Below are 15011 nucleotides of genomic sequence, written 5' to 3'. Positions count from 1 at the left end.
GTGAACGGAAACTTTGAAATGACATCTGCAAGCTAAGTTGATGAAGGAGTTTTCATTAAATGGTGTCATTAGATAGCTTATAGCAGGAGATTTTTAAAAATCAAAGAGAACAAATTCTGCCACTTATTTGTTAATAAATTATACTATTTGGAAAATTAATCGGATGTGACAAAATTGTGAACGGAATTTGTTGGCAAAAATTCAAAATATCGCTGTATCTACGTATTAAGAGCAACAAGTGTAATTTGTTCAACAAATAGTAACAAGACTCTGAACTTTACTAAAACACACTAGTTTGCCATTCATGTAAAGTATTAGTCGATCAATTCCACATTGAATAAGGTACATAGATGTGAACGGAAAATGTCACATCCGAATTCAGAAATTAAAATGGTTCTCATGCTAGTTTAACTGACAACTACTACTTTGTTAATGTATGGCTGTATAGTGCAACTTGTTCATTACATAAAAACAACAAAAGCAGCTGGTAGGCTCAACATAGTTAAAAGTGGCAGCATTGGAAAATAAATGTCTGTTTTTAGGTTGCTAGTAAAATGTGGTTTTTGACCACTTCTGACCCCTGTGCGCCCTGAAAGATAAAAGCAGAAAGGCCGATTAAGCTAGTGGAGGTAGGCTATACAGAGACAATGAAAAATCACCAACAGTCAATTCTGTAACCCCATTATTTTTTACACACCAGGCCAGATACGTTGAAAATCAAAAAGTGGCGCCTAACCGTGAAATGGGCCATTTGGCAGTGATAAAATAAAATATGCAACTCAAAAACAATCTTTTGGATAAAACTAAAAATGAGCAGAAAAGTGTTTTTTTCATCCATTTTAAATATGTATCCTTTTCAAACAAGTCTGTGCAGAACACTGTAGCCGTAAAAACAACAAACTGTTTTGTCAAATTTGCTTTCAGCAAAATCTCCAGAAAAAGGTTTCAGAAATAATGTTAACTCAATACATGGAAAAGGCAAATGCTAGCATTTTAAACCTTTGAAATCGACGGTCTATAGTTAACCTTATTTGTACTGCTCCACTACTGACATTCAAAATGGATTATGAACCAAGTCTGTAGAAGAACATTTCATCAAAGCAAATACAAGCAGGGTTGCCAAACCTGCGATTTGGTAGCCCAATTGGGTGACTGTTGAAGATTTTTCCCACGAATGTTGACAATTTCCTGTCCCATAGAAACCAATGGTTAAAAAAAAAATTGGGCGACTTTTCAACATTGGCTCCCGTGACTTCTGATAGTTTCCTGCCCCATAGGAACCAATGGGAAAGAGACCAATTGGGCGACTTTTCGCTTATTTTACCCGCGATTCGGGCTGAAATCTTTTGGCAACCCTGAATACAAGTAGCTTGAGATAGCATTAAGTATGTTATCTTGGAGAATGTTAAGGATGCCCTGAAGCTGTACCACCCAGCTCTGTGATCAAGCTTGTAACTCAAAGAAATACTTGAATGCATTATTAAAGTGGCATTTCTGGATCATACCCTTCGCTTTCCGACTTGAAATGTCTATGTTATTAGCTAACATTAACGTGAGTCAATGAACTACCAGTAAGAGATCTTACTTTAACAAAAGATCAGTCATGTAGGAGGCAGCATTTTATTTATTTATTTATTTACATTCACTTTTATCTTTATAAACAAATTATCTTTAACCAGGTTTGTAGCCAGTGGGTGTAGTGCATAATCCAATGTTCTAAAAGGTGCACAGTGCAAATGAAATTGATCAATGCAGTGGTGGGGAAAAAACATGTTTGCCTGTTTTTTTTCCGCATTATCATTATGATGCAACATATCAAGGGTTTAGGACCAGAAGGCCCTATCTGCAATAGCTGCCAGGTGTGATGTTGCTGGATGTATACAATATAGAATGCAGAAATGGTCAAAATGTATATAGAGCAGCTATTTCAGATAGGACCTGCTTTCTCCAATCCCTAGATGTATTGTTTGTGAATATTCAATGAGTTACAACTTCATTGTTCACACATGATTTCAGTCGTACCATCATCAGTAGGCAGCACATTATCATCAACACCTCAAACAAAATTAACGTAAAAACAGCTGGGTAAAAACATGACTGTGATTCAGTTTAAAAGTACTACACAGATGACTTTATCATGTCATTGCCTGGAGGGGGAGCTTTACTCTTATCTCGACAAATCGCATACTGAAAAATGTTTACTTCACCGCAAAGAAAGGGCTGACTTGTTTGAATTCATCAATCCCATAATTCAGTTTGATATAACGTTTTAGACATGGCTTGTAATGGTACACGCTGCAATAATCTTGAAGACGTCATATATAACCACATTGCATTATGGTATATTTTGGTATTTGAATGAGAATGGAGGTCTATAAAGCCATGCAGCAGATTGAGGTTATATAGAAACTGTATTCAATAACATGTTATAGAGATTCAGCGCTCTGTTGAAAAATTCTTTGGACATTTACCATTGGTAAACGGCTATGTAATAATATATTCTTAATCAAAACTGGATTTCCTGTTTCTAAATCTCATTGAAGTAAATCTAGATTTCTGTATGAATTTACATCATTTAGTTATCAAATGTAATGGAGTAACTGAAAAATTAAAGGCAGTTATTGAAATCAATACTTTTCTCTGGAATAAATGAATTTATGTCAAAAAGGAAATCTGCATACTCAGCCCAAACACCAAAAGGATTTAAAAGAAAGCAAATGCTATATTTCTAATTTCATATATATATATATGACCAAAATTGTTATACCTGTCTCTTTCTACCAAAGCTAGGGATATTGTTGACAATATTGTTGACAAAGTAATTTTCCTGATTGTAAATAAGTGTTAGTAGAACAATTGCTTACAAAAAATTAGTCACTAAAATATTATAGATAAGCTTAAAAAATACTTCCCTATTATTTACCATACAATAACTGCATTAGTCTTCTATTTAGTAAGTGGTGCAGATTATATTTCAATTACAATCCCAATATTCTGATGATGTGTAAACAACACACTCTGAACTTAATATTTTGACTTAACTGATGCTCTGTCGACAACTTGTCCACATTGAAACTTCTACTTGACAATAGCCCGATCCAAAACCAAAGTTAAATTCAATTGAACATGATCATGTTAAGCATAATATGGATCAGAAGAATTTGTATTCCGAGCTAAGTGTAATATTTTTGACCAGTCAAGTTGTTGGATTGGAACTTGGAAGCATTGGTGTGTGGCAATGCGAGTTTGAGCGCATGACCCTGTTTGTACTCTTGAAATAATTGAGTTAACTAGCAGATCCTGGCTGCAATGGTTTATTGTAGTATGTATATGGTGTGCACTTTAGCTGGTGTCCCTCAGTGTGTTTTAAAAAAATGTGTCTTGGGCTACAGTGGTCAGTGAATTTCCTGCAAAGTGTGCTGGGGCCGGGGGGCACATCAAAAATTTTGGTGGGTATGCTCCCCGAATTTTGAGGTGGTGGGTCTTTGGGAGCTGACGGCGTACCGGCAAAAGGGGTCTTTCGGAGCTGCGAACCGGGCTGTGAACAAGTAAAATTGGGTCTTTTGGAGCTGCGAAAAGTCAAAATCAAGGGTCTTTCTTGGCTTTTTGGTTGTTGTGTGTTGAGCATTATAAATCACTGCATTTTTATTTTATTGGTGAAAATTGTATATGGGCTCTGAGGATTACAGAGCATTCAATTGTGCTTTTAAAGTCATCAATGATGTTATAACCACAGTCATGGAATGTGATGGGGAGTGTTAATGTATATTAATAAAAGTTGTTTTGTTTCATCTTTAATATATGAGGTATGATAAAAATTTATCATGTAGTTGTTCATATATTGACCCATATTTTAAGTACTGCATGACCGATTGAACTAGAAATGTAAATTCAGTAATTAAATTTCTTTATATTTCTACCATTTGGTGGTACTTCTCATGATGAAAATTTAATCCAATAAGATTTGGGAGACATGCTAGTAATAACTAATCCAATTAGGCCTATCAAACAGTAGTATCTTATGATCAATATTTTCAAAGAAAGTACATTTGAACTCTTCGATAAATTGGATATTGTAAACTCTTTTGAACACATCGCTATCTGGATGCAGATCAAGAAATTTAGAATGCAGGCCTATTTTGATCCAGCAACAGACAAACAAATATGAGGTGGTTGCCTTACTCCCTCAAGTCAAAGGAAGCATGTGTGGCTTCAAATTAGGTTCTTCCTGCCTATTTGGATCAGCTCCTAGGATCATCGGTAGGTGTGGAGCTGGAGCTATCTGTGACCCTTGCAAGCTTGGTTAGCCAAAAGGTGGGACCACAGACACTAGTAGTGTCTGTGGATACCCATGTTAGCCAAGAGGAGATCAACTCAAGTCTTATTGGATTTGGATGTTCAAGTGAAAAGGCATTTATATAATGCTTCTGACTCTTTTCACAAGATAATTCTGGCCCATTGGCAAAAGCAAAAGATTTTGTTGCATATTTAATAGAAAATACAAAACTACATTGATCATGTGGATCAGTCTGGGTGCAAAATGATAGTATAAACAGAACAAATGACTCAATTTGCAATAATTTTTACTTAAAAATGTATTTTGAAAGTGTCAATATTTCAGTTTATGTATCCTGTACCTTTTGGGAAATGCCTAAAAAGTGCATAACAAATTGGCAATAGTATCTCAAATGTCAGTTTGATTTGTTTACATTTATTAAATATGCATGCATATATTATGACAAAGACGTTCATATTTGGCAAAATATCACCCAAATTCAGCAGTGCATATGCTATTGAGCTGCTGCCAACTTCCAAGTTCAACTAATATGCTTTTATGGGCATAAGAAAAGGTGTATATTTCCAATTAAGAAAATTATATTTGACTTCAATAATTATTGAGATGCTTGTCACTTCTCTTTTCATATCACTGACAGTTGAATGGAAATGAAATCCTCACTAGTTGAGGTCAACATTTTGAGTACTCAATTAAAGCTGTAATTATCCTCACATACAATTGCATTTATCTTGAAATCAGATCGGTTTAAATTAAAAGTCTATTTTCATTTGAAAGTGCATTTCTTAGATATTCTGATATTTTTTAATAAAAATTATTATAGTCATAAATATCTTCAAGTATAGACCTTTTTCTATTGCATTGATTCCGAATTTAAATTCAGTTTCCAACACACACAGGAAATGCTGGCTTATTGCAATAATTAAAATGACCACTGGGATTAATTACTTGAAAATGTTATGAATATTTATCAAACTACCGTTCAACCTCTTTAATACAGCCTCTGTTACCGAGAGATATAAAAATCATCAAAGATCACCAGGGCCAAGTGCACTTTGCTTTCAATGAGCAAAATATGAAAATGTTGGAAGCCTGACTTTCTATCATAACCTCTTTATTGTTATTGAACATCCATTGTAAGCCTGCAACTGTAAGTGTGCATATCATTCATGAAACGTGTATTCATAATTTTCCAAGTCCACATACCCCATTCTACAGACTCTACTATACTTTGACTCTCACAACTAATTTATATCTAACAATAAACTAAAATAAATCCCCAAGTCCTAAACAAACAAAAACAAAAAGCATAGGGACTAAAGTTACTTCCATATAATGTCAATATTTATTTTTATTTAAAAAAAAAATCATGAAGATTTATATAAATATGATATAGAAAATAAAATAATATAGAATATACAGGAATCTGTGAACTAAAAGTTACTTGATTCCTAAAAGTTAATTGGCCATGTATTATAGGGATGTGTAATGGGCTATGGTCAGACAAAGATAGCCAATTATAATGAAATACTTTTGGTTTGTCCTGCATGATTGATGTGTTATTTGAGCCTTGTTAGAAGGTGCTAGAGTACATTGAAATGGTTGAATGCTATGATGAACTTGAATGATCAAACAAACCATAGAATTTATTGAATTTTTTTGTCAAAAGGTGAAACTCTATGAATATCAAAGATGACTAGTTTGTTTTGGTTCAGGCCAGGTTATTGACCAGAGTGAATACATGTATTTGAATATTTAGTGAAATTCTCTATACAAATTACGATTTCCATGAACTTGCATTGTAGACTATTTCTTTGCTGTAGCCTTAAGGGGGTACTACACTCCTGTGGTAAATTTGTGACTATTTTTGTATTTTTCTCAAAAACTAAAAACACACTGGTAACAAAAGTTATGTATATTGTTGGGGCAAGGAATCCAATTACTACACTGAAATTTCAGTGACTCAAGACAAGCAGTTCAGTGTATATGATAGGAAATGAGGTACATCCTAGCGGTACCTCATTTCTTATCATAAATAACGAACCGCATGTCTTGGGTCACTGAAATGCCAGTGTAGTAATTGGATTTCTTGCCCCTATAATATACATAACTTTTGTTATCAGTGTGTTATTAGTTTTTGAGAAAAGTGCAAAAATAGTCACAAATTTATCGAAGGGTGTAGTACCCCCTTAAGCAATGTTGAAGCTGAGACGATTTAGGTATTATCGTCTCAGGTTGAAGCACCATCTTTTTCATAAGATATTCCTGTTGTGTTGCATGAACAGAACCAACATTAAGACTTAAATATTCAATCATTTTACTACTCCTGACTCCCAGAGTAATTCAAAAAATATTATGTTATATTGTTATGCCAGATGAAACATATCTCAATTATAATTGTCCTAACTAGGAATAAAAGTTAAAATTACATATTTAATCAATTTCTTTGCAAAAAAAACAATTTTGCATGTTTCTGAAATAACTGTTACTAAAGTCACCAACTTTGCACAAGTCTAAGCATTCAAAATCATGTGTATGCCAAAATATCACTCTTACATGTGATTTCACTCTTTGTCTTTTAATAATTGATTATATTTAATAAAGGAAAATATGGATCCTGATATAAAACCCCTTTACAAAAATCAGAATGCAGACTTTTAGGCCTATTATTTAATTATTATTTAATTGCTAAAATGCATGTTCTCGTCCCTCATTTCCAAACAATTGGCCAAATATAAAAATTTAACTTTATGTCAGTTAAATGCAACTAAATGATTTATGATTGAGCAATGGTTTTTTTTAACAAAACCGTTTTTTTTTTTTTTAAATCCCAACACTGATTTAGTAGTATCGTAATATTCTTAATCTGGAGAAAGTGTTGGCCTGAAAGTTACACTCCACACCATTTATGGTGGTTCTAACTGAATGGGGTCAAATATTACCTGTATACTTAATTCCTTCAAATTGCAATCTAGTTTTAAATCACAAACCACTTAATTAAGTCAATTTGAAAAAAAAAAAAACATAACATTTAGGCCAAGGATACTTTAATATGGGTGAAACAAAATCCTGTTTTAATCAAAAACTCATTTAACTGTACAAGTGTAATCAATCTATATTAATTGTACCTTAGTTAAATTAATTGCATGTCAGTTATTAAGTGGTTAGTCCTTGTACCCAAGACAAGTCCATTAATAATTGTCATAGGTGTACATGACCTACCAGAACTTGACATTCTTGCCATCAGTGTCAGTTCAAGTTTATGTCAACAAGTTATGACAACATCTTACATATGGGAGTCATTTTCATCATGATTTTAGACTCTTCATAGACAGAGGTTGGTGATGAGTCCAAGCCCAGTTATCAGGGGTTCAGTTTGTTTTAAGAATAACTATACATGTATGTCCACATAGAATGTTTAGCATACCCTGGAATACCAGTTATGCTCAATCAATACACTGTTCTGTTAGGCATGCTTGTTTGTGACCTTTTAATATGTTGGCTATAACAACATGCTATAATTTTTGACAAGGTTCTTCAGCGGTCAGCCGATTTGGCGCTTTTTTATAGCGTAGACACGGAAGTGGGGTTCTGATTGGCTAATTGAATCATGTCATCATCCTGGGTCATCATTCACATTGATACCTCATTCACAATCTAGCTGTGTTGCAACACGTGTCCGAAGAGCACCACTGAAGGACCTTTCCAAATACTATAATAAAGCACCTTCAACCCAATATCAGTACTTTTGTACTCCGGGAGAAGTTGTTTATGCAACTTGTAAATTTTCTTTTTCAGCCCCTGTTTTATAAGATTTTGTAATGAGTTTAAAAAAAAAGGTAGTGCAATGCACTGCTTGTTTGTCTCAAACACTAATCTCTACTTCCTTTTTTTGTTTTGTTTTTTCAGAGCTAGTAGAAGATGAATTCAAAGCAATAAAGTCATCTCCTGGTTTCAACTTCCTGTCAGACAGGGAAAAGAAAGTAAGTATTAAATACTACCTGTGCATTGATTACAAAGATCCTAAGCTTAAGGGCTAAGGTAGAGTTTTGTCTTTTATCCGCGTCTCCTTATAAACCAACATCCTTCTACTACATACAGAGATTACAGTTTTTTAGAAAATGTTCATGATTTCAGGATATTTGCATCATCTACTAGCTTCTACTGTGAGCATAGGATACTTTTTCTCCACTGTGCATTTGTAGGTGAAGCTGACTTGTGAATGTTGATTTATGCAAGTACACCCACATCATGTCTGCATTGACAAAATCGTTTTGTTTTGGGAAGTTGCCATCAATTAAAAGTATATGGGATATTTTAGCTGCTGTGGAGTATGCCAGAAATATACTGGTTCTCATAAAGGATTTAAGATTCTTCAGGCGAGAGTCTGATTGTGCATAAGTGCGGTTTCACTTCACTGAAATCAGAAAAATTCAGCATTAAATTTTTGAGATTAAAAAAGATGGTTTTGCCAGGTGAAATTAAAAGTTATATTTCAGCCTTCACGCCAGATTCTGAATGCTTTTCCTTGTGCCAAATCTTTGAATTTTGTGACTATTATTGTCAAGTGTCAAAATTAAAATGTGACTTTAATGGTCAAAACTAAGCAAGTTAGTGCTGTATTTTACTGGAATTGGGGAGTAGATGGCGTCATTCAAAGAAACTTTAATCACAGCACGTATCCGAAGTCAATTGAGTGCAGTTACAATAGATTAGGGGACCTGGGAAAGAATTCAAACATCATTATACTGTTATGGAAAGGCGTCAGCATGCAAAGTTTTGCAACATGTATTAGATACTTGTATGTTTAGCTTTTTGTTTGTCTGTTCTGTTGCTTGTCTTATATGTCTGTTTGTCCAACTGTCCACATATGTGTGTTTTAAAATAATAATAATGAGTTGCCTGTCCACCTGTATATCTATATCCCATAACTGACTGGTTTTGTGGGGTTTTTTTGCAGTTGTGCAACTCCATGAAGATGAGGCCTGCCAGATATATTACACTCAAGGCTCTCATCATCAAGGTAAGTTAATATTACAGATCATTGAGATTTGCCAACTAAAGATATTGTCATAATCAGGGGTGTGAGAGTTCCTCTTTTCAGCTGATTTCCTCTTTTTTGTTGCCAAAATTAACATGTTTGCTTTCATTTTCAGCCCATATTTGGCGTTTTTACCCTGATTTTACACTGTTTTTTCAGCATTTTTTAGTCATTCTCCTCTTTTTTGGTCTGTGGCCTCTCACACTCCTGCATAATTGTTTATACATTGTGTTTGGATACTCCCAAAGCTGTTAGAGATCTCTGCCAAGTTATGAGCATGGCAAAAATATTCACTTAATCCTTTGTATTTAGAGAACCAGTCTGTAACTTAGTCACCTCAAATTTTTTTACGATGTTTTTTTGTTTTCCTAGGACCATCTATTACGGAAGCAGGGCATCCCACACAAGACACGGTATCCAAGTAACTTAGACAAGACCCATAGGAGACGAATCTTCAACTACATGACTAAGAGTGGCTGGATCAAATCCAGTTAACAATGGCTACTTCCTATTGGTGCTATCCACAACTCCAAGCCTAGCTCTATTGCATATAGTATGTGTGTAATTTATTCAAGTCTGTTAAGGGAAAAATTGCTGTCAGACAGCAGCCATGTCTGTCTCTAACTTGTCCGTCTCTAATGTTTGTAAGCATAGCAAGGAGGCTATGTGCAGCAGACAAGTGTATCATGTATAGGAGAAAGAACTATCAAGGCGAACAATTGAGGATTGGCCAATGATAATCTTTTTTTCCGCACAAATATCCACCTGTTTCGTTGGGTAAAACTCAGTTGTTCGGTAATTATAACTAGGGCATAAAAACCAGCTCAAGTTACTACTGGTTACCCAATATACACAGAGTAAATTGTTCTGTCCAGGCCTTTACATTCAGATGTGGGTTTGCCCTTTGTGTGTACATTACAATGAGAGATTATGAGCTTTATTCTGTGATCTTTTGTTAATTGTTTCACAAGTAAATTATTGAAATCATTATACATTGGAATGACTCCTGTTAATGAATTCATATTACCAACTACATTCAGCAAAGAAAGAGCTGAACTTTGGTTAATTACCCTTTTTTGTTTGTTTACTAAATGTTAAAGAACTTCCCCTGATGTATCATAGCTTAAATACGAGAACTTGTGACACTCATGCATACAACTGAGGACATTATGTCTGATAACATAAAGGAAATAATAATCATCTCATATTATTGTGCCAAATTAATGTAAGTGCAACAAATCCGTACCCATCTACAAGTACTTTCACAAACCTTTTGGTTCTTATCTACTGTGCATCTCAAAGTTTTGAAGGAACAAGATAAAGCCAAATAGGATTACATCATCAGTTGTTCATAGCATCAGTTCTCAATTGGACAATGGTAAGTTCCAAGGGACAATGTCCAAGATTTGAGTTGTTTTCAAACTGAAAACAGTAATTCAATATCATTTTTGTGTTGGAGTAGTTTCTAAACGAAACCACACTTTTTTGATAACTCAGAGATATTTTGCTTAAAATGGCTACAAATGTTACTTATGTTAAGATACATGCAGTTGCATTATTTGTGTGTGTATTGTGTACTCCAAATGTATTTTAATTTCATTCAAATATGGTGCAAGATAGGTCAACTGTATTCATCATTTTTTTATACCTTGTAGTGCGTAAGGGAAATTGAGGGAATCTTCAGTCCGAGCCAGCCCAGGCAGATTCCTTGAATACAGACAGGACAGTCATCTTTATTTTCTCATTATTACCCAATTTTAAGCAGCGATATGAGTTTTAAGTATACCAGTCAAATGTGCATTTGATGCAAATAGACTCTTACCCGCTTAAATTTTGCAAAACCTCAGGATGTGCGTTCATTGAGCTCAGTGTTGTGGCTTGTGAGACATGGAGGAATGAAGGAAACCCATTACATTTGCATTTATCATTCAAGAAAAATTCCATATTCCACCTCTCTTTTCAAGTTTTTCTTGAACTGGTGGGTGATGTAGGCCCCAAATAAACAAAATTAAATTGAATCCCTATTAATGATGAGGGAACAAGCCAAAAGTTCAATGATAAATGAAAGTGCTTTGGTAAGGAAGCTGAATTCCTTCCCTCCCTGAAACAAAAGTGAAATTTTGAAAACTACAACCCAATTCACTTTGATCAATATTTTAACCATTTTTTTACGAAAGGACTCTTGTTTATAGGATATCATCAACATTTTGGTTTGTTCCCTAAAAGGTGTGCAATGTGTACAAATTCTTAAATAATTAGTTTATTACGATTTACCTGATTTGTATTTTGTTCCTGTTTTTGTACTTGTAATTTTGTTTTCTAGGTAAAGTGTGTTCCGTTTTTATAGGTGATTGGTTTTGTTGATTTATTTATTTGCTTTATGTGTGTATTAATTCTTTTATTTTATGTATCATATCAAATTTCATCACGTTTCCAGAGTGTGTAGTTCATATCCTGTATGTATTTGAATACAAAATGATGGACATCGTGTAAGAGGGTTGATATCTGCCTCACCTTGATCTGTGTTTTGACACTTTTCCCAATACATAAGTGAAATGAAGGTTTGCAAGTCAAGTTTTCTCACAAGAAAAGAAAAGAATTCTTCATTAGGCATGATGCAGTCGATTCTGAGTTTCATGCCTACACTTCCATTTTAGGCATGCATTTGAATTTAATATTGAAATTCTTATTATTGAGATTCTGTAAAAAATAATAATAATAATAATAAATCTTGCCTCCCCCTCCAGAAAATCAAAGAAAGTTCTCCAAATATTAAAAATCACAGAATGTCTCTTTGGAAAAGTAAAATCTCAATTCAGCCATATTTCCTGACTTTTTGATTGAGGTCATCAGTGTGAACTTCTTATTTAACACCTGAATTTTGTCAAATTAAATGAAATTTCAAAATAGTGAATAATTCAAGAGTTAGTTACCTACTTGTTTTGTAAAAAATTGTGACAAGAAACTCAAAATCGACTTCCGCTGCACCTTCCCGTGTGAAAACAGTCGTAATGTTTTGCATTAGAGGAAATACAAACGAGTGCTTGCCTTATGTAGGAGAGATTACACACTTGTCGTGCTCTTCAATATTTCATATGCTTTCTTTTGCTGTGTTTGTTTTGTATATGTATGTATTATTGAGCATATATAGAGAAATATAATTCTATCTCCCACACTCTTTATGCTCCTTGTATTTGAAGGATGCCAAACCTTTATTTCTTGAGAGCAGTCAAGTAAATATATGATTTTGAATTATTCCATACAAATGATAGCATATGTTTAAATCATGAAAAGAGAATGACAGATTGCTATCCGGATGAGATTACAGGAATGGATATGTACAGTTTCCGCACATCCATAATTTGTTGTCAATTGTGTTATTTATTGAAATCCTAAAGATTTATGAGTGGCTTAACTTGTCACTGCTATTCTTGTACAGCCCAAAATATTAGAATAATTATGTATATTTGGACATAAAAATCATATTTTTCATGTAATTTTTTGTAGAAATTTAAAACAAATGAAATTCAGAAAAGAAACTTCACAGTGTTGTTTATTACATTCTGTGTTATGAAACAATTTGGTTGATGTTTTTGAAAATTGATATTTTTGGTTAGGTTTGTGATACCAGATTAACATCTTGGTGAAAGAAGTTTCTTATTTATGAAGTAATTTGCTGAGCTGGTCGGTTATGAAAAGTTGACACCCAGAATATGTATAAGGCTAAGTAAAAAATAAAACATGTTTCACGTCCGGGTTTTCAAAAAAAAAGGAGGAAGAGGGGGCTTTTTATTTTCTATTTTTTATCACAAAATTGGTGTAAATACCCATACTTAGAGCTGTTTTAGCGCATAATCCGTACATACAATAATGCCTGGAAAAAGGAGGAGGCCCTTTTTTATTTGTTGTTCTGAGAGTTACACCCCTCTAATGATCACAAAACCTTCCTAAAATGTTTCTTGTATCTTAACAAGGCTATATAGAAAGCATCCCAACTTCCTAGACATATTTTTTGAAAAGTTATAACTGAATTTCAAAAAATAAAAATTTATTTGAGAAAACCTCAAAAAAGGAAGCGGGAGGGGACGTGAAAATTGTTTATTTTTTTATTTGGCCTAATTTGAAACGTTAAAAATGTCATTGTAGCAAACAAAACGGCAATTTTTATGTTTTTGAGGTTTTGGTTCCTAAAAGTTGTAACCATGTTTGTTTACAGATCAGTCTCTGGATCAGTCAGGAATTGCATACAAATAGCTGCTAAAAAATACTCTCATTAGAAATATCGTGAAAATTGTGGTTTATGACAGGCCATTAAAAGTGGAAGAAATATGGAAATCTTTTGTCAATTTTAGTTTGCCTTTTGTTGACAGAAAACCATTTATCATGTCAAACACTGTTAATGACCCTGAACTTGATACAAGTTAATTCCAGTTTTTGAAATGTGTTTACTTGACATAATTTTGATTCTGCCACATATTTACTATGACCATGACTCATACTTGCAATTATAAACACAGGGTATTGATCTTTTAGCTATCAGAGGTATTGACAAAATGAGAGACAACTAAGATTTATATCTATTGACATCTACAAGGAATAAGGATAGAGGTTTAAGGATGTTGATTTTTCCAATTCATGGTGCATTTTGCAGATATTTTTACCACAAAAGAAATCCAGTTTTAAACAGGTTGTGCTCTCACAAAGATATGAAACATGTAGTAACTTAAGTTCCAAAGGTTTCAAGTGAAAGCACTTTTGCTTGTAATGACATCAAAATCTGAGCGCTATGCAAGTCATGATTGCAATGCTCTAAATAATAAATGACAAGGGACCAATCCAGCAATGTATAGTTGAAGAACATAGCTTCAGGTTTATAAAATGATACATTTGGGATCTTTGAAAGTGTTGTACATCTTTGTGGGTGAATGTTGCACATCTTTGTGAGAATAGTCCTGAATTAGTAATATCAGCTTATCTCCCAAGCTGGAAATGCTTCAAAATTGTCAGCTTCACTAGAGAAGTGTTGCTTTGACTTCAACCTTGGCTTGAAAAAAACTTCTTCTAAATGTATAAAATGCAGAAATTTCATCTTTTTGCACTTTGTGAATTACATTGCAAGGCAAATTTTGAACGTATAAAAAGTCAGTGTTTCTGACGAGCACTGAGATTTGTCTGTCAAACTGACTGATCGCAACCGTTGTTAATTTTCACTGTGGTCTATATACATGTATATCCAAACAGTGTATTCATACTGAATTCCTTCATCAACCCATTGTGCCATAGGTGCTAGAACTACTTTATATGAAATATTACTCATAACTTATTTTGTTTTTATCTAGAAAAATACCTCAGTATCACATACAATCATGAAATATAAATATAAAGATTATTGCTGGTGGCAAAAGTATCATGGGAAAAAACTCTAAGCTAATATATGTAGACGGAAGCAACAAATATGAAGAGTGTCAGTATGGGTGTAATCAAGCAAAGGAGTGCTAGCAAATTTATTATTAGTTTCTCTCACAAGATTAGGCCCTTCGCACTTGATTATTAGTTTCCTGTTTAAGATTTTGAAAAAGGGAGGAGGTGACTTTTAATTATTAATTATCTTTTATTTTCTTTATTTGATTTGAACTATTACAAGCAACTAGCGACTCGTTTTGACTAGGGCGGGCA

General features: G+C 33.8%; 1 protein-coding gene across 2 annotated transcripts in view; it reads left to right on the top strand.

Moving 5' to 3' along the window:
- LOC140143741 (transcriptional adapter 2-beta-like) overlaps positions 1–13050 on the top strand; it is a 53246-nt gene extending 40196 nt beyond the window's left edge. For both annotated transcript variants that reach the window (XM_072165554.1, XM_072165553.1), the window contains exons 14-16: positions 8204–8277; positions 9255–9317; positions 9708–13050. In XM_072165554.1, the coding sequence (XP_072021655.1) occupies positions 8204–8277; positions 9255–9317; positions 9708–9830 (260 nt within the window). In that variant the 3' untranslated portion in view covers positions 9831–13050. The remainder of the gene's footprint in view (positions 1–8203; positions 8278–9254; positions 9318–9707) is intronic.
- The last annotated feature ends 1961 nt before the right edge of the window (positions 13051–15011 follow it).

The sequence above is a fragment of the Amphiura filiformis genome, unplaced genomic scaffold (genome assembly GCF_039555335.1).
Source record: "Amphiura filiformis unplaced genomic scaffold, Afil_fr2py scaffold_26, whole genome shotgun sequence".
NCBI lineage: Eukaryota > Metazoa > Echinodermata > Ophiuroidea > Amphilepidida > Amphiuridae > Amphiura > Amphiura filiformis.
The sequence above is the reverse complement of the archived record's forward strand: the minus strand, read 5'-3'. Positions and strand labels throughout refer to the sequence as shown.